The 18,753-nt window shown below is 39.6% G+C and overlaps 1 protein-coding gene across 1 annotated transcript; it reads right to left on the bottom strand.

Annotated features, from left to right (window-relative positions):
- Window positions 1–2,060: 2,060 nt before the first annotated feature.
- LOC141607584 (cytochrome P450 72A15-like) lies at window positions 2,061–6,045 on the bottom strand. The gene is made up of 5 exons (XM_074426936.1): window positions 5,661–6,045; window positions 3,965–4,182; window positions 3,612–3,856; window positions 2,987–3,383; window positions 2,061–2,701 (listed from the first exon to the last, which is right to left on the bottom strand). The coding sequence occupies exons 1-5, from the start codon at window positions 5,941–5,943 to the stop codon at window positions 2,273–2,275; spliced, it is 1,572 nt and encodes a 523-aa protein (XP_074283037.1). The 5' UTR covers window positions 5,944–6,045; the 3' UTR covers window positions 2,061–2,272.
- Window positions 6,046–18,753: the final 12,708 nt, after the last annotated feature.

Below are 18,753 nucleotides of genomic sequence, written 5' to 3'. Positions count from 1 at the left end.
GTTATGGTAACATGCAAAAAGAGGCGTGGAAGCTATGTGTGTGTCTAATGCTACGGACGATCTAATTGAACACTAGTGTGTGTAATTTCATGGTTTTGCCTAGCTTAAGAAACATAGTGCACGAGAAGTGGAGAATCGCCACTCCGAAGATGACTCAAAGCCGAGGGGATGAATCTCCAAGACACAGTTCATCTACTTTTTCAAAAAAGTAGATCTCTGTCCCATAAATTTCTACGTCCTCGTGGCGTAAGTGTGTCTTGTTGCAGGTACTCCTCTGAAGCTCAGTTGATAAAGAAGAGAAAAGAAATGTTCGCTTGGTCAGCTCTGATCGTCCCACAAAGAAGCCAAAGAAGCTTTTTCTGGAAAACAACCCCGTCTTTAGTTTAATTTCTTATCCTAATAATGTATTAATAAATTCCGACTCCGAGAGTCGGGTAGGTACTGCGTAAGGAACCTTTCTTTTCTATTGCCAAAAAAAAAAAAAGGAAACATAGTGGGACCATATGGAGTTTCCTAAGTCTACGTGGTCTTTGCCTTAATCGTTTGAGTACTGTTCGTTTTGTACGTATTTTGTTTAGGAAATTATTATAATTTTTTAATTGTCTTTATTTTCAAATTAGTCTAGGTCTGTTATTAATGGTGGAATAAATTTATATAAAGACTCTTATATCTGTCTAGGTTAATTAAGGAGAGGGAGATAGTATTTGAGAGCACAATCTTATGAGAGTCGATTTGTGAGGTTCCCTCCGGAGAGGAAGTTTCAGTTTGTTATGGACTCAAGTAGATTGACGTTCGTCTGAATTTGGAGATCGAAGGAGTCAGTTTGGATCTTGCTGATCTCAAGATCGTTTGTCCTTCATCTCGTTTGGGTAGTCTCCGTGGACGGAGTCATTTATTTTACTGATGAACCACGTATATTTATTTGTTATTCGCCATATTTTGTTCTTATCACCCTAATCAATTAAACATTGGGTAACGGGACGCCTCCGTTACAACAATTGCCATACATAGTGTTTGCTGTCAAAAAAAGAAAACTAATAAAAATCAGTAACTCTCTTATAGGACCGTCTCCATGTCCTATCAACGCCAACGTACATCTCCACCGTCTCAAAAGCCCACGTCCTCACCACCACCACCTGATCTGAAGCCTCTACACACTGCATCCTCAGTACCTTCGTTTGTGATTATCATTTTCGCTCCTAATTCACCATGTTGTTGTTGTGCCGCCTACTATGCGCTTTCTCTACTTCCACCCAACAATTAACGAAAAGTAATGAATGTTCATAGATGCCGCCGCCAACGCCAATTACCTAATTTGAATTGATCTTAAAAGGTCAGATTTTAAGATTAAATTTCAATACTACTTTAACCTATTGTTTTAACTTGAATACTTTTGTTTTTATATTTAGAACTCCGTATTTTGTTTTCAAGTGAAAATTGATGGTATGTGTAAAAACCTTGAACTTTAAGCTGAAAATTGTGTTAAATTATTTCAAAATCTCAAACCTTGTACAAGTTTAACCTTTGAAACTCACGATTTTAACTTGAAAAATTCAAATATTATAATGAAAACTGAAGTTTTCATTATAATATTTTAATTTTTCTACTTAATTTTTGTAAAATGTGGTTTTTAGTTTGATAGCTATCATTTTTAGCCTGACAACTTAGTGTTTAAACTAAAAATTATGGCTTTGAGTGGAATATTTTTGGGGCGGAAACTCGCGAGAAGTATGGTTGTCGTTGGAGGTCAATGCGGAGGTCTAATCATTGGTGGTTTAGGGTGAAAGCTGGCAAGGAGGAGATCATACAGAGAAGAGGTGAATTTTTTTTGGTGAACGTAGAGGGAAGTTAAATAGAATCTGGTCCAGAAAAGTTCTGCAGTTACAACTCACAAGTTGCAGCTTACAAGTTACAACTTACAACTACTTATAACTTGCATTCGGTCGATTTTTTATTTGTTGTGTTGGGCTTTATTAAATGAGTTGGTCTTATAGTATAAGACCGTCTCATCTAACAATTTGTGAATAAAAATACATTGTGTTTGTTGGGCCACACACTAATTATGCCTTTGAATCGAACAGGCCCAATAAACTAGGCCTATTTATTTTTTCTTTCTAGATTGTTTATACTTGAAAAACAGTAGGACATTACATTTGTGAGTGTTCAAACTCGTGGAGTTTTGAACTATAAAAGTGGATACTTTCAACAAGTATTGCACAATAGTACAGTACTACTAGATTGTCACTACATTACCTTCAAATCAAACATGCACTTAACGCCTTCGAAATATGAGAGGAGCACCGTATTGTGGGTTAAGAGTAATAAGGCCAGACGGAGCATGGGTATAACTTGGTGAGAATTCGAAAGTAAAGCGCTGCAATATCATAGCTACGGCCATCTTAGACTCGGTGAGTGCAAAGTTTTGGCCGATGCAAATCCTTGGGCCCCATCCGAAGGGGAAGAATGCAACATTACCCTTGGTCGCCTTCACTAGCCCTTCTGCAAATCTATCTGGTCTAAACTCATCAGCATCCTCACCCCAAACTTTGGGATCACGGTTAGCTTGGATTGTTAATAATGAAATTCCCACACCAGCTGGTATCACAAAGTTCCCAATCTTTGCTTCGCCCTTGAATAGTTTTCGGTTGGTTGTGATGACTGGAGGATACAATCTCAAAACTTCATTTAGGATCATTGTAACCTATGGTGTATATAATAGACATTAGACAATTTGAAGTTTTGAACATAATACAAATCTTTGTTCCCCTATGCAAACATATAAAAGTTTGAGGCTTTGTAAATATGTTACTCAGACTGGACTATACAGACGTGGGTTTGAGTCCGCTGTGCTAATTTGTGAATACTTTCCACGTGTTCAACCTAGAATGAAGTGTTGAAGTGTCGTGCCATATCAACTAAAGTGAGGTATGAGAAAACATAAGCTCGAAAGGAAGTATTAAAAAAATACGGAAAAGGTAACACTTACAGTCTTGAGACGGTTTATGCCATCATAATTAGTAGGTTCGTCCATCCCGAAAGTAGCCAAAACTTCTTCTCGGGCTCTGGTTTGCCAGTCTTGATGCTTACACAGCATAATCAAAGTCCACACAAGTAACACTGCAGTGGTCTCATGCCCAGCTAGGAAGAATAGCTTACACTCATCAATAAGATCCTGGAAACTCATGATTAATTGTTTGTTTTTACCGCCGCCTTCAAGTAAACTCTCCTTGTAATTGGAATCCATTAGCAACCCCAACAAATCATCCTTTGCTGCTTCTCCGGCTTCCATTGCTTTCTTCCTGTTTTGAATCACGTTTTCGAGTAGTCTTTGTATCTCGTTGTTCACTTCCTTCATCTTCTTGTTTCCCTCTGTTGGTAGATATCTATAATTCATTCATTCATATGTGACTGAAGATTAGTGCCTCCTATATAAAAACAATTGAAATTGAAAATTCCTACATATATATCAGCAAAAAATAAGTTTCTGTTTCGACTTGTGCCTCTAAATGATCACCTCATTGCTTTCACAAAAGTTGATATGACTATATGAATAATGGTATTATATATGATGGTTGTACCCCAAGTTTATGGGGTTAAAGAGAGGAACTTACGAATATCCAGGGATATAAGAGTACTTGAGCAGGCTTAAGACGAGTTCTTTCTGGACCGATAGGAGCTCAAAAATCCGTCTTCCATCGCCATAGATGCTGCCAAACGCCGCTCTTGAGATAACATCTCCGGTTAAACTAGTAAGATCCGGCCATACATCTATCTCAACACATCCATTTTCAGGGACTTTCTTCTCCCATTGTTTGACCACTCCCACAATGCTCTCGCGGAATGCAGGAATCATAAGCTACAAATTACAGCAATTTCAGAGAAGTACAATAAGATTGAAATTTGATGTAGAGGTCAAAACTCATTAAGCAATACAAGATTGGAACAGGAGCAATTATTAGAATACCTTGAGCTTTTCGACATGAAAAGCAGGGTTAATAAGGCGGCGATGCTTGGCCCATTTGTCGCCTTCGTAGCTAACAAGACCGGTAGCAAGTAAAGCACTCAAAGGGTTAGTTTTGGGCTTCTGAAACTCGTGCATCCGATTGAAAGCTTCCCTTACTAACTCTGGTTCTCCAATGTGTACAGTCGGCACTGGTCCCATCCACATGAAACAGTTGGTACCTGCACCCAGCACCCCCCATTGTTTACACAAAGTTCGCAACTGAACTAAAAAAAAACGAGCATGCTGTAGCCCCACCCATCTTAGCCCGACATGGTCGCCTAAAACGAGCATGAGTTTGCCACTCATTATTTTTTGAACTCGCATTATAAATGAGCCAACCTCTAACGAGCCCAAGCCAAACATCATTTTTTGCCAACCAAGCACATAATATTTTCTCCGTCTCATTTATATCGTCTATATAACAAGAATATCATTTTTATTTCACATCCAAACATAAGTTAATACTCCCTAAGTAGTCCCTCCATCCTACTTAATTAGAGGATATACCAAATATGATGCTTAATTCCAGAAGTAAGTTATTTATATTACGGAGTATTCAACAAGATTAAGTAGAGGTCATAACAAAAATCATTAACAAATTATCTCCCTATTTGTTTCCTTCTTGTCTACCTAGAAATTCTTTTTTACACTTGAACGATCTACCACGCCACTCGTACATCCTATCTAATGAGAAAATTAGAATTGATTATCATTTTCCGTAAAAAATAACAAAGTGAAATTTTCCCGAAATAAAATAAATGCTCCACATTACAAATAATTTTCTTACATTTGTGATTATTGATGTTTTTATTTGTGATTTTATTAGCTACACCGACATGATGACCAATAAATTTAGTATATGTTTTTATAAACAAGGAAAATTGGGGCACCAATTAGAGAAAGGTAGGTTCAAATTCTACCTAGGTTAAAACAACAATCTTACCTATATTTCTAATCATGGTCATTTTTTTAAAAAATATGTTGTATTGATGTTTTGTGTGCATTGTAGCTAAGTGTAATTTTTTTTTTTTTTTTTTTAAAAAAAAGAAGTCTAATACTGTATGTATTGGGAATATATACACAAAATGAGAGCTTGTGTATTGAATAGGCTCTGACTGGACAATGTGTTTTGCGGCGAATTACATTTAAGGGGCCGTTTGGTTTAAAAGGACGAAATGGATTGAAATGGAATGAGAATATGAGATACTATGGGGGATGCATTTAGAATCCTATACCTATTATTTATTATTTGGTTCATTCTAAAATTATATAAAAGGGGAATGAGAGTTAGAAACATGAGTAGGGAGGTAAGTATGATTTTCCAAGGAATTGGTCATACTTCCTATTGTAGGTCATACTTGACAAAAATTAACAAATGAATGACAAAAATTACCCGTTTTGTCTAATCATTTGTTGATTCGAGGAATGCCGATAAATGTTTACCCTAATTCAACCCATTGTAGAATTCACATACACTAGTTAAAAACAAATAATAAATAACTCATCACTCAATTGTTTATCTTTGCTTAAGGAAAAAAAAATTAAGAGAGAATGAAAATGCTAAACAAATAATTGAGACGGAGTTTCTAGTACTACTCCATTAAAAAAAATGCAGGAAATCGAAAAGGATAAATTAAAGAAATGAAAAGCAACAAACCGTATTTGTTGAGGAGTTGATGAACAAAAGGATTAATACGAGGAAAATAATCATGGTTAAAGGGCATAGTCATAGGCTTAGACAATGCTTGATTACGTAACATAGAACTTTCCTTCATATCTCCAAATAAAAACTTGTAAGAATTTCCTTGAAGCCCTTGTTTTCTAAGGCATTTTTCAAGCCTTTTTGGTTCAAACCAAAGCCATTGCATTGTATTTACTACCCATTTTAATATTATTATGCATGCAATTCCAATTACAATGTAAGCTACATACTCCTTCATGCTTCTTCTTCCTTTTTTTTTTTTTTTGGAAATAATATTTGGTGTGTTTTAATTTAGAAGAGGTTAGATGGGTTTAATAATAGGCGGAGTTTTTCTTGTAATAAAAAAAAATATTAATTAGGCGTATTTGAGTAGTGAGACTGGTGTTAAAATGTGATGGTCGTGGTTCACGGGGTACTCGTGGCATCATTTGTTCATTTCTGTACTACGTGCTCGCGGAACTCGTGGTCACTCAGCAGGTTAATACACAATCATTTCACGCGGACCGGATTCTCTCCATTATCTTTCTCTTTATTACCTACCCATTATTTATCAATAAACCGGATTTATTCTGGGGACAAAATAAAGGGCCCGGATTAGTTTTTGGCACCTCAATCTCCACCTCATTTTTTGTACAATCTTGATAAATCTAAACTACTAAATTTTTCTTCAAATCAAATCCTACCCATTAATAGATAATGGAGAGAATGAGGTAATGGAGAGGATTCATATGCCATTTCACGATACATTCGTCTCTAACGCATTGAGATAAGAGATTACATAACGTTGTACTCCCTCCATTAATCGTTTATCACCCCACTTCTCCAATATCTGAGAGGAGTATTATAATAAAATAAGGTGATAAAAATTAAATGAAAGAAGGTGATAAAAGTTGAATGAAGAGAGTATTACCTAATAACCCACTACAAAACAAACAACGTACGAGGCATTAAAGACCCCTAAGCTACTTGATATCCGATTGAACTGAGCAAAAGTAGAAACGGACCAAATTGTAGATGAAAGACAATGTTTCTTCATTTCTGGAATGGGGGATGATAATGGTCATCAAACTGGATTATGTGAGCCAATGGCGAAGTTAGTATTTCTCGTTAGGGGGACAAATGAGTAATTTAATAGAGTAAATTTGAAAATTTTTCAAAAATTTAACTAAGACATTCGGATTTTTCCATTTTCAACAGGGGCGAGCGTCCTCATGTAAAAAAAAATGCTCGACAGAAACCAAAGATCTTTTTTTCAAATCACCGATATCAATGTATTTGCTTTCATTTCCTTCTACGATAAAATAGCTCACCGACTTGCTTGTGGAGCTATGACTATGTAAAGATTATTCTTTGACTGTAAAAAAAAATAATAATAAAAAAAATAAAAAATAATTTATCGTCTCCATTAATTTAGTGGTGAAAGTGTCAATTTTGATATGGCGTAATTAATTTCTCCAAATATGATTACAGATTTACGATATATTCTATTTTGATTGTGAACTAGTTTTGCTAACCGTGCAATTGCACGGGATTTTCATATTTTTGTCATTATGCATTCTATTTCAAAGACTTCTTATTTAACCACTATAATATAAAAACTATTGACTAAAGCTGCTGGAAAAAGAACTCTATATGAAATGGTAAGTTTTCGCAAAATATTTTTCTTTGATTGCTTCTAAAAAAATTGCATAATCTTGTCACTTGTATAAGATGGTTTTACATAAAAGAAAAAAAAAAGTATAAAACGGCTCCAAACATAAAAAAAAAAGGTAATGAATACAGACAGTTATTAAAATGACCGTTTTATAATAATCTTGTAGAAGATCCCCTTATAGAAGTAAATGGGTCAAGAGTTGTTGTTTGGTGGGCTTTTCTTTATAAAATGGGTAATAAATATAAGGGATGATGAAGAGCTGTTGCTTAGAGGTTTTTTGTTTATTCTTTTTTTTGTATAAGAAAATATGTTGTTGATGAGGTGGAGGATTAATGGGTGAATAAGTGGTAAATGTTGATGTGGCAAAAAGTTAAATGTTTAGTTTGTATTTTCATTATTATAAATAAATAGATTTGTAAGCCAAAAGAAGCTGAATTGGCTATTATTTTTTATTTATCTTATCGTTTAACCTAGTTTACTCAAATTATGCTTATCAATTTCAAAAAAAAAATTATGCTTATCCAACCAATTAAACAGTCACAAATCTTGTGGGACAAATGATAGTGGGTTTGTCGCACTCCCCAAATCAAACAATTAAATCAAATAATGAAGTAGGGTAGTCGAGGTCGAACTACAGGGAGATCAAGGTCGAGTACTAGTTTTGTCTTAGATTACAAGCTAGCTACGCGAATCAAGAAATTGAGTGATATTAAACTAATTAACTAAATTAACAACTAAGACTATAGAAACGAGTCACCTCCTAGTTGGGAAAAATTAGCACGTTTCATTCACATCTCCTAAGTTGTTTTGTCAAGGGTGATCAGGCGGGATGGAGAGTGAAATCCCCGTGATGTTAGAAGATTCTATAGGCTTGGGATTCCACCTTCTACCTATGTGGAAGGAAGGGTCGTACCTCCTCAACCATGCAACAAAATGATAGACCACCGGTGAAGGAAATATATAGGTTTGGAGTTCTTGTTTCATTGGTTTGCTTGAGTTTTTTTTTTCATTGGATATCATTAAGCATTTGGGAACTTTTTTTTTTCGTTTGATAACTTTTGGTTTTTCCCATTTTTCTCATTTGGTAACATTTGACATTAAGCACTTTGGCAAAATAAGTGACCCCATATGTAGCAAGGGTACTTTTGGTAACTCGACAAAATAGCAAACTTTTGGCTTTCATTGGCACATTGAACTCAACTTTGACAAATGTACCAGCTCATTCCCTTTGGTAAAATGATATGGATGGTAAACAAGGATAGTAGGACGGTTGCATGGTCTTAAAGGTCACCTAAGAAGCCGATCACCAAGGAATTATCACATCACGGGGTGAACGTAGTGGTCAAATACACGCCCTTGACTAGGCCTTAGGAAACGGATCGAAACAACACTAAAATTACACAACAAACGGTGTCTCAAGTCTATCTTAATAGGGAAATTTGTAATACTACGGTTTTCTATGTCTGTGGGTACTCTATCGAGTGGGACTTACTCTGTCGAGTAAGTATCTTTTTACGCAAAACAGTAGCGGACCTGATGGGTACTCGATCGAGTAAGGGGCACACTCGATCGAGTAAGGGGCACTCAATCGAGTAAGTCACTTACTCGATCGAGTAAGTGAGTATTACGGGTTTTTTAGCCGGGTTTTGTTAATAATGCGAGATTAATATAAAAGGGTTTCCGTCACTTTGCTTAATCACTTTTTAATCTTCTAAAACCTTTCAAAGAAAAGAAAAGAGTTACGTAGTTCGCATTAGTAGCAAATCCCAAGGCTAGGATCGTCGGATTGTCTTGTTCGTTATACCGTTGTGATCATCGTGTCAAGGGTAAGCTTCTTGTATAATTTTTATAATGATTTAGTAAGTTTGTTTAAAACCCTAATTGGGTAGATTTGGGGGTTTTGGGTATATTATGATGATTAAGTGGTAATTATGTAATTATGTGTTATAGGAGGAGGATTCGTAGAGGAAAGGTTTTGATTAGCTGCTGTGACGGTCTCGTGTGATTGCTATTCCAGGTAAGGATTCCCTACTCAGTATTGTTTACATGGCATTGTTGATAGTTGGTTGTTATTGTTGTTGTTGTTTATCATATTGGTATTGGATTTGGAATTGGTGATTGTTGATAGTATATTGTGATTGTCGTATAATTGTCTGTGGTTTGCGAGGTGCGTCCTCGGCTTAGTGGAGTCACTTGCGGGAGTGGCTTCACGCCCTTGATTCGCCTTCTGTGGAACCCGCCATAGAAAGGATGTGCACATTTAGGAACTTGGGTTTATCGCTCGGATGAGATGAGCGGGGCTTAGGAGGGAACGGCTGCGGCCCCCCACTGGCGGTGTGGAATACTTGTTGCGATGAGTATTCTGGCAGGACTACACACTTTAGTGTGTAGTCAGGTGTGTGGTGATGTGATGGAGATTTTGGATTGGATTGTTGTATTGCTTTTGTTGCGGCTATGTTGTTTTGTGTAATCAGTACTGACCCCGTTTAATTGTTTTAAAAAAACTGTGGTGATCCATTCGGGGGTGGTGAGCAGGTATTGAGCAGGTATGAGTTGATGCGCATGGGATAGCTGGGTGGAGTCATCACGAGCTGTTTAGAAGTCTTCCGCTGTGTCAAAACATTCTTTTATATTACTTTAGTTGGTTTGACAGTTTTGAGGAACATTTGTATTTTACTTTGTCAGTTTTTGTTTTGGACTTGTATCACGTTAAACATATTTATTAAAGTATGGTTCTTTATTGTCTGTTTGATATACATTGCCTCGGGTAACCGAGATGGTAGCATTCTCATGCCTTAAGTGGTCCTGGTAAGGCACTTGGTATAATACTACGGTTTTATGTGTCTATGGGTACTCTATCGAGTGGGACTTACTATGTCGAGTAAGTAGTTTTCCGCGTAAAACAGTAGGCTGCCTGGAGGCTACTCGATCGAGTAAGTTGGGGACTCGATCGAGTAAGGGCCACTCGATCGACTAAGCCACTTACTCGATTAAGTAAGTGTGTTTTACGGGTTGATTAGCCGGGTTTTGTTAATGATGCAAAGTTAATATAAAAGGGTGACCGTCACTACTCTTAATCGTTGTTAACCTTTCTAAAAACCTTTTTGACAAAAAGAGAAGTTACGTAGTTCGTGTTCTTCGCATTGTTAACAAATCCCAAGGCTAGGAGTGTCGGATTTCCTCGTTCTTTACGCCGTTGTGATCGTTGTGTCGAGGGTAAGCTTTTTATATAATTTATGTTGTGTTTCGTTAAGTTTCTTTAAAACCCTAATCGGGTATTTTTGGGAGTTTTTAGGTGATTTGTATGGTTGTGGTGGTAATTGAATGTATGCATGTTATAGGAGAAGGATTCGTTGAGGAAAGATTTTGATTAGCTGCTAGACCGTCTGTATGTTTGGATTCCAGGTAGGGTTTCCCTACTCAGTATTGGTTACATAGTATTGTTGGTGATTGTTGTTGTTGTTGATTGTTTATCATATCAGTATTGGTTTGGTGATTGTTGATTGTATTGTTGGTTGCGTAATTGTTTGTGATCTTCGGGGTGCGTCCCTGGCTGAGGGGAGTCACTTGCGGGAGTGGCTTCACGTCCTTGATTCGCCTTCTGTGGAACCCGCCACAGAAGGGATGTGCACATTAATGAACATGCGTTTATCGCTCGATGGAGATGGAGCGGGGCTTAGGTGGGAACGGCTGCGGTTCCCCACTGGCCGTGAGGAGTACTTGTAACGATGGGTACTCTGGCAGGGCTACACACTTCAGTGTGTAGCCAGGTGTGTGGAGATGAGTTGGAGTTGTTGAGATTGAGTTGTGCTAATTGAGTTGTTTGTAATACTATTTCATTGTAGCTGTTGTTTTATGTAATCAGCACTGACCCTGTTTAATTGTTTTAAAAACTGTGGTGATCCATTCGGGGATGGTGAGCAGTTGTTGAGCAGGTATGATTGCTTACGCGAGGGATAGCTGGGATGGAGTCATCACGTGGTCTAGAGTCTTCCGCTGTGTCTCGAACTAGTTGTTTTAGTCGTTTGGATTTTGAGAGCATTTGTATTTCTTTTTAGCAGTTATGGATTTTGGGTTTGTATCACTTAAACTTTATTATTACTTAAGTACTTTTCGTTATTGTCCATTTGATTATCATTCCCTCGGGTAACCGAGATGGTAGCATTCTCATACCTTAAGTGGTCATGGTAAGGCACTTGGAGTATGGGGGTGTTACAAAGTGGTATCAGAGCGACGATTTTGAAACCTGTAACCAATGAACCTAATGAACATAGGGAGTCAAACTAAAATGAACCCGGGTAAGAGTTGTAGGAGCTAATGCAAATACTTGGGAGACGTCCTAAAGTCGCGAACTCGCCTTACAACTTTGAACCGGTCACTATGAGGTTTGTGTCGGGATCGCTGTGTGTTTATCTTATGTTGTGTATCTATATAGTAATGCGTTTTGTGTATTGGTGGATGCATGAATGTGGAGGATATGAGATGTGTGGTGGAAGATGGTGATGATATGATTATATATGTCGTTGATTGAATACGTGAACTGCATGATATATGGTTTATAACTTGGCTTATTAGGAACATAAAAAGGAAGTTATATTTTTTTGTGTATATAAAGTGATATCGTGTGTATATATATATATATATATGTGTGTGTGTGTTTGTTTGTCGTTTTGCATAAAGTATAGTTGGTTAGAAAGTGTTGAGATAAGCATGCAGGTAGTATACGAGTCAGCATGACTCGATCGAGTGGGGGGCACTCGATCGAGTGGGGGGCACTCGATCGAGAAGGTGAGTGACTCGATCGAGTGGGTGTAACTCGATCGAGTAGGTAGTTTTTCATTTCTGGGCAGTAGTCTATTTTTGGGCACTCGATCGAGTAGGATAGGGCACTCGATCGAGTGGGGTCAACTCGTTCGAGTGGGAAGTTGGCTCGATCGAGTAATTTTTTTGTGCTTTCTGGTCAGGTTCTGGAGTCCAGGCACTCGATCGAGTAAGTGGGCAACTCGATCGAGTGGCCTCAACTCGATCGAGTGGATTGTGGCACTCGATCGAGTAGGTGTTGTACATGTCGTTTTCATGTTTTGAGATATGGGATGCGTGTTCATGTTTACTTTTTCTTATATAGTTTCAAGATGCCGCCAAAGAGAACCGCGTTGTATGCCAGGGCAGAGACTATGAGTATAGATGAGATTGTTAAGATGTTGGAGCACCAAGATACTCTTACAGAGGCTTTAAAGAAAGTTGGGAAAGATAAAGAGGCGGGGCCAGATCACTCCAAAATAAGTATACATATAGCGAGGTTCAATCCCAAAGAGTACATGAGGAGTGGGGCGCCAAATGTGCTGGATATTTGGCATAGAGATATGGAGAACATACTTAATCTGGTTAATTGCCCAGAGGAACTTCGAGTGGAACAAGCTGCGTTCTACTTGAGGGAAGCAGCTGGTGAGTGGTGGGATAAGGCTAAGGTGAGTGCTAAGGACATATTTGTGAAAGATGGGCTACCTGCTATACTATGGGATAAGTTTAAGAGGGCTATGAGGCGAGAGTTTATGCCGGAGCATGTGCGTAGTAAGCTGAGAGAGGAGTTTGATGACTTTAAGATGACTTCTGACATGACAGTTGCTGAGTACTACCATAAGTTCAACGAGAAATCTAGGTATGCAGAGGACATGGGACTGAACCAAGAGAACTTGGCCTTAAGATTTGAGAAGGGGTTGGCACCCAAGATAATGGAGAAGTTGCCGGTTGGGGTCCTTACAGATGTTAAAGAGGTGTATGAGCGTGCCGGGGGAGCTGAGATGTTAGTTGAGATGGCCAAGGAGAGCCGAGAGAGCTTCTGAGAAGAGGAAGGCTGAGAGTGAGGGTGGTGGTCAGTCTAGTCATAAGAGGGGCGACCATAACCAGGTGAGAGCTTACTCTTCGGGGTCGAGGTTCAGTGGTAGAGCTTCTTATGGGCGTGGCCGTGATGGTGGTGGTAGCAGTTGGGGTTCGTCTTGCTTCAACTGTGGCGGTATGGGTCACAAGAGGCATGAGTGTACTAGTGCTGTGAGTGGGGGTTTCCAGAGACCGTCACAGGGGAGTTTCTCTCAGGGTCCATCTCAGAGCTATGCCAGCAACATGCCGGCTGGGTCGTGGAATAACCGGGGTGGTCAGAGTAACAACAATGGTGGGGCTAACCGCAATGGCGGTAATTCATATCAGAAACCGGTGACGAACAACAATCACGAGGGGTCGGCTGCTAAGCCGTCTACTTCAGCTAGTACTGTCCAGGGAGGTGGGCAGAAGACCAATGGTAAGCTGTTTATAATGGAGAAGAAAGCAGCTAAAGATGATGCTCACGTTATCACGGGTACTTTTCTTGTTAATAGAGTCTTTTCCTTTGTTTTGTTTGATTCGGGGGCGTCACAGTCATTTGTATCATCGAGTCATGCTAAGCTTTTGGGTTTGAGTGAGTATGAGTCTGTAAAAGAGGAAGTTTTTATACCGTCGGGTGAGTCGGTATCTTGTGGGCGGTTGTATAGAGGTGTGTCTATGATAGTTGGGCAGGTTGACCTACTAGTGGACTTGTTAGAGTTTCCTTTGGAGGGTTTTCAGATGATAGTTGGTATGGACTGGTTGGGTAAGTATAAGGCTAAGATAGATTGTCATCAAAGGAGGGTTTCTTTGAGAGGTCCTAAGGGAATTAGTGTGTCTTATCGTGGGTTTGTTGTCAAACCCAAAGTCAAGTTGATTGCAGTAGTGACCTTGAAGTCTTATCTGAGGAAGGGGTGTCTGTTGATCTTATGCCATGTGAGAGACCATATATAGTATGGAGAGTCCGACAGTTGAGCAGATACCAGTGGTGGGAGAGTTTCCAGATGTCTTTCCAGATGAGATACCGGGTTTGCCACCGAAGAGGGAGATAGATTTCAGTGTTAAGTTGAAATCGGGGACGAGGCGAATCTCTAAGGCACCATACCATATGGGTCCTAAGGAGTTGGAGGAGCTGAAGAAACAGCTGGATGATCTGATTGAGAAGGGATACATTAGACCTAGTGTATCACCGTGGGGAGCACTAGTCTTGTTTGTGAAAAAGAAAGATAGGAGTTTGAGGTTATGCATCGATTATAGGGAGCTGAACAGAGTTACAGTGAAGAACAAGTATCCTTTGTCGAGGATAGATGATTTGTTTGATCAGTTGAACGATGCAGCGGTCTTTTCTAAGATCGATTTGAGGTCGGGTTATCATCAGGTGAAGATTCGGGAGGAGGACATACCGAAGACAGCTTTTACATCGAGGTATGGTCACTATGAGTATGTTGTGATGCCGTTTGGGTTGTCTAATGCACCAACAATGTTTATGAATTTGATGAACCGGGTCTTCAGTCAGTGTTTGGATCGGTTTGTTGTGGTCTTTATCGATGATATATTAGTCTACTTAAGACTAAGGAGGAGCATAAGGAGCATTTGTGGACAGTGTTGCAGACTTTGCGAGACAATCAGCTGTATGCAAAGTTGTCTAAGTGTGAATTCTGGTTAGAGGAGGTTGCATTTATGGGGCACGTGATTTCAAAGAAGCATGTTGCTGTGGATCCTGCAAAGATAGAGGCAGTTACTCGGTGGGAAGCACCTAAGAATGTGGCAGAGATTAGGAGTTTCTTGGGTTTGGCAGGGTACTATCGACGGTTTGTGAAAGACTTTTCCAAGATATCCAGACCTATGACAGCTTTGATGAGGAAGGAGAACAAGTTTCGTTGGGATGAAAGTTGTGAGACGGTGTTCCAAACATTAAAGGAGAGTTTGACCACAGCTCCAATCTTGGCATTACTTGAAGGGAGTGAGAACTTTGAAGTGTACACAGACGCTTCAAAGAATGGGTTGGGATGTGTGTTGATGCAGAACGGGAAAGTGATTGCCTATGCTTCTAGGAAATTGAAGCCTTATGAGGAGAACTATCCGACACATGATCTAGAGTAGGGTGCGGTTGTGTTTGCTCTCAAGATTTGGAGGCACTATCTTTATGGGGCGACCTTTAAGGTGTTTTCAGATCACAAGAGTCTCAAGTACATCTTCGCTCAAAAGGAGTTGAACATGAGACAAAGTAGGTGGATGGAGCTGATTGGGGATTATGACATGGATATTATATACCATGAAGGGAAAGCTAATGTGGTTGCAGATGCCTTGAGCAGGAAGAGTGTGCATTCTCTATGCACAGCTTTGTCTTTGATGAGGTTGAAAGATGAGGTGGGAAAGATGGGGATACATATGATACAGAAAGGGGATGCTAGAGGAGATTTGATAGTAGAGCCAGACCTTTATGATGATATTCGCAGGAAACAGGCTTTGGATCCCAAGGTTGAGGAGTGGAGAGCTGGAGTAGAGAAAGGGCCAGTGTCTAGATTCTCTATTCATACATATGGCAGTGTGAGATTTGATGGGAGATGGTGTGAACCTAGTGATGAGGAGTTGAGAAAAATAATCATGACAGAGGCTCATTGCACACCATATTCGGTACATCCAGGCGGTGACAAGTTATATAAAGATTTGAAGAGGACTTTCTGGTGGCCTGGGATAAAGAAGGAAACAACTGAGTTTGTGGCTCGTTGTTTGACATGTCAAAGAGTTAAAGGGGAGCAGCAACGACCACAACGTAAGATTCAGTCTCTTGGGGTACCTGAGTGGAAGTGGGAGTCCATTTCTATGGATTTTATAGTGGGTTTGCCGAGGAGTCAACAGGGTAATAACATGATATGGGTTATAGTTGACCGTCTAACTAAGTCAGCTCACTTTGTGCTGATGAAAGATACTTGGACCAAGATACAGTTAGCTTTGGCTTATAGAAAGCATGTGGTTCGTTTGCATGGAGTGCCTAAAGATATAGTGTCCGATAGAGATGCGAGGTTCATATCACGGTTTTGGAAAGAGTTGCAGGAGATGATGGGGACTACTTTAAATATGAGTACTGCATTTCATCCTGCGATAGATGGCCAGATAGAGAGGACCATCAATACTTTAGAGGACATGTTGCGAGCTTGTGTTATAGATTTTGGTGGTAGCTGGGAGGAAAGGTTAGATTTGATCGAGTCTTCTTATAACAACAACTATCACACGAGTATAGGCATGGCACCGTTTGAGGCTTTATATGGGAGGAGATGTAGGAGTCCGATTTGCTGGGATGATAGAGCTGAGGCAGTTGTTTTGGGACCACAGATGGTACAGGAAATGGCTTAACAGGTTAAGCTGACTAGACAAAAGATGAGAGCGGCCCAGGATCGACAAAAGAGTTATGCATATTTACATCGTCGTGACATCGAGTTTCAGGTTGGGGACAAGGTTCTTCTGAAAGTGTCTCCTATGCGTGGGGTCATTAGATTTGGGAATAAAGGGAAGCTGAGCCAGAAGTTTATCGGACCATATGAGATTTTGGATCGTGTGGGTGAGGTTGCTTACCGGTTAGCTTTACCAGATGCGTTGGATAGAGAGCATAATGTGTTTCATGTGTCTCAGATGCGAAAGTATGTGAGTGATCCTTCACATGTGTTAGATGTAAAGAACATCGAGCTGGATGAGTCGTTATCTTACCTTGAGGTGCCGAAACATATTCTTGATCGCAAGGTTAGGAAAACTAGACATGGGGAAACAGTGTTGCTTAAGGTTCTTTGGTCTAACCATGAGGTTGAGGAGGCTACTTGGGAGGCGGAGGAGGCTATGAGGGAGCGGTATCCATCTCTTTTTTTATCAGGTATGTGTGGTTACGGGGACGTAACCATGTTTCTTTTAGGGGGGTAGGAGATGGTCGCATAGAGTTTTTTCATGTTTTATGTTGGTTTTAGTACAGTTAGTGGTTGTCTTGAGTCGAGTTGAGTGTTGTTTTGGGAGCTGTGTTTGAGTTTTGTTTTAAGTTGTTTTGAGATTTGGTTATGTTGTTGCGTCGGAGTGGTGTTAGTGTGTTTTGTTTTTTGTTTATGAGTTGAACTTCGGGGACGAAGTTCTTTTTAAGGAGGGAAGACTGTAATACTACGGTTTTATGTGTCTATGGGTACTCTATCGAGTGGGACTTACTCTGTCGAGTAAGTAGTTTTCCGCGCAAAACAGTAGGCTCCCTGTAGGGTACTCGATCGAGTTAGTTGGGGACTCGATCGAGTAAGGGCCACTCGATCGAGTAAGTCACTTACTCGATCGAGTAAGTGTGGTTTACGAGTTGATTAGCCGGGTTTTGTTAATGATGCGAAGTTAATATAAAAGGGTGGCCGTCACTATTCTTAATCACCTGTTAACCTTTTTAAAAACCTTTTTGAGAAAAAGAGAAGTTACATAGTTCATGTTCTTTGCAATGTTAACAAATCCCAAGGCTAGGAGTGTCGGATTGCCTCGTTCTTTACGCCGTTGTGATCGTTGTGTCGAAGGTAAGCTTTTTATTTAATTTATGTTGTGTTTCGTTAAGTTTCTTTAAAACCCTAATTGGGTATTGTTGGGGGTTTTTGGGTGATTTGTATGGTTGTGGTGGTAATTGAATGTATGCATGTTATAGGAGGAGGATTCGTTGAGGAAAGATTCTGATTAGCTGCTAGACCGTCTGTTGGTTACATAGTATTGTTGGTGATTGTTGTTGTTGTTGATTGTTTATCATATCGGTATTGGTTTGGTGATTGTTGGTTGTAATATTGGTTGCGTAATTATCTATGATCTTCGGGGTGCGTCTCTGGCTGAGTGGAGTCACTTGAGGGAGTGGCTTCACCCTCTTGATTCGCCTTTTGTAGAACCCGCCACAGAAGGGATGTGAACATTAATGAACATGGGTTTATCGCTCGATGGAGATGAGCGCGGCTTAGGTGGGAACGGCTGCAGTCCCCTACTGGCGGCGAGGAGTACTTGTTGCGATGGGTACTCTTGCAGGGCTACACACTTCAGTGTGTAGTCAGGTGTGTGGAGATGAGTTGGAGTTGTGGAGATTGAGTTGTGCTGATTGAGTTGTTTGTAATACTCTTTCATTGCAGCTGTTGTTTTATATAATCAGTACTGACCCCATTTAATTTTTTTAAAAACTGTGGTAATCCATTCGGGGATGGTGAGCAGTTGTTGAGCAGGTATGATGGCTTACACGAGGGATAGCTGGGATGGAGTCATCACGTGGTCTAGAGTCTTCCGCTGTGTCTCGAACTAGTTGTTTTAGTCGTTTGGATTTTGAGAGCATTTGTATTTCTTTTTAGCAGTTTTGGATTTTGGGTTTGTATCACTTAAACTTTATTATTACTTAAGTACGTTTCGTTATTATCCATTTGATTATCATTCCCTCGGGTAACCGAGATGGTAGCGTTCTCATACCTTAAGTGGTCCTGGTAAGGCACTTGGAGTATGGTGGTATTACAATGTGGTATCAGAGCGACGATCTTGAAACCTGTAACCAATGAA

This window comes from Silene latifolia, chromosome 1 (genome assembly GCF_048544455.1).
Source record: "Silene latifolia isolate original U9 population chromosome 1, ASM4854445v1, whole genome shotgun sequence".
Taxonomy (NCBI): Eukaryota; Viridiplantae; Streptophyta; class Magnoliopsida; order Caryophyllales; family Caryophyllaceae; genus Silene; species Silene latifolia.
This window is presented reverse-complemented; position numbering and strand designations above follow the sequence as displayed.

Bases quoted from the DNA above. Each gene is read 5' to 3' on its own strand.
- LOC141607584 (XM_074426936.1), bottom strand. From the start codon at position 5,943: ATGAAGGAGTATGTAGCTTACATTGTAATTGGAATTGCATGCATAATA. The intron at 4,183-5,660 runs GTTTGTTGCTTT...TGCTGGGTGCAG, and splicing joins TCAACTCCTCAACAAATACG to GTACCAACTGTTTCATGTGG. The intron at 3,857-3,964 runs GTATTCTAATAA...TGTAATTTGTAG, and splicing joins TTCATGTCGAAAAGCTCAAG to CTTATGATTCCTGCATTCCG.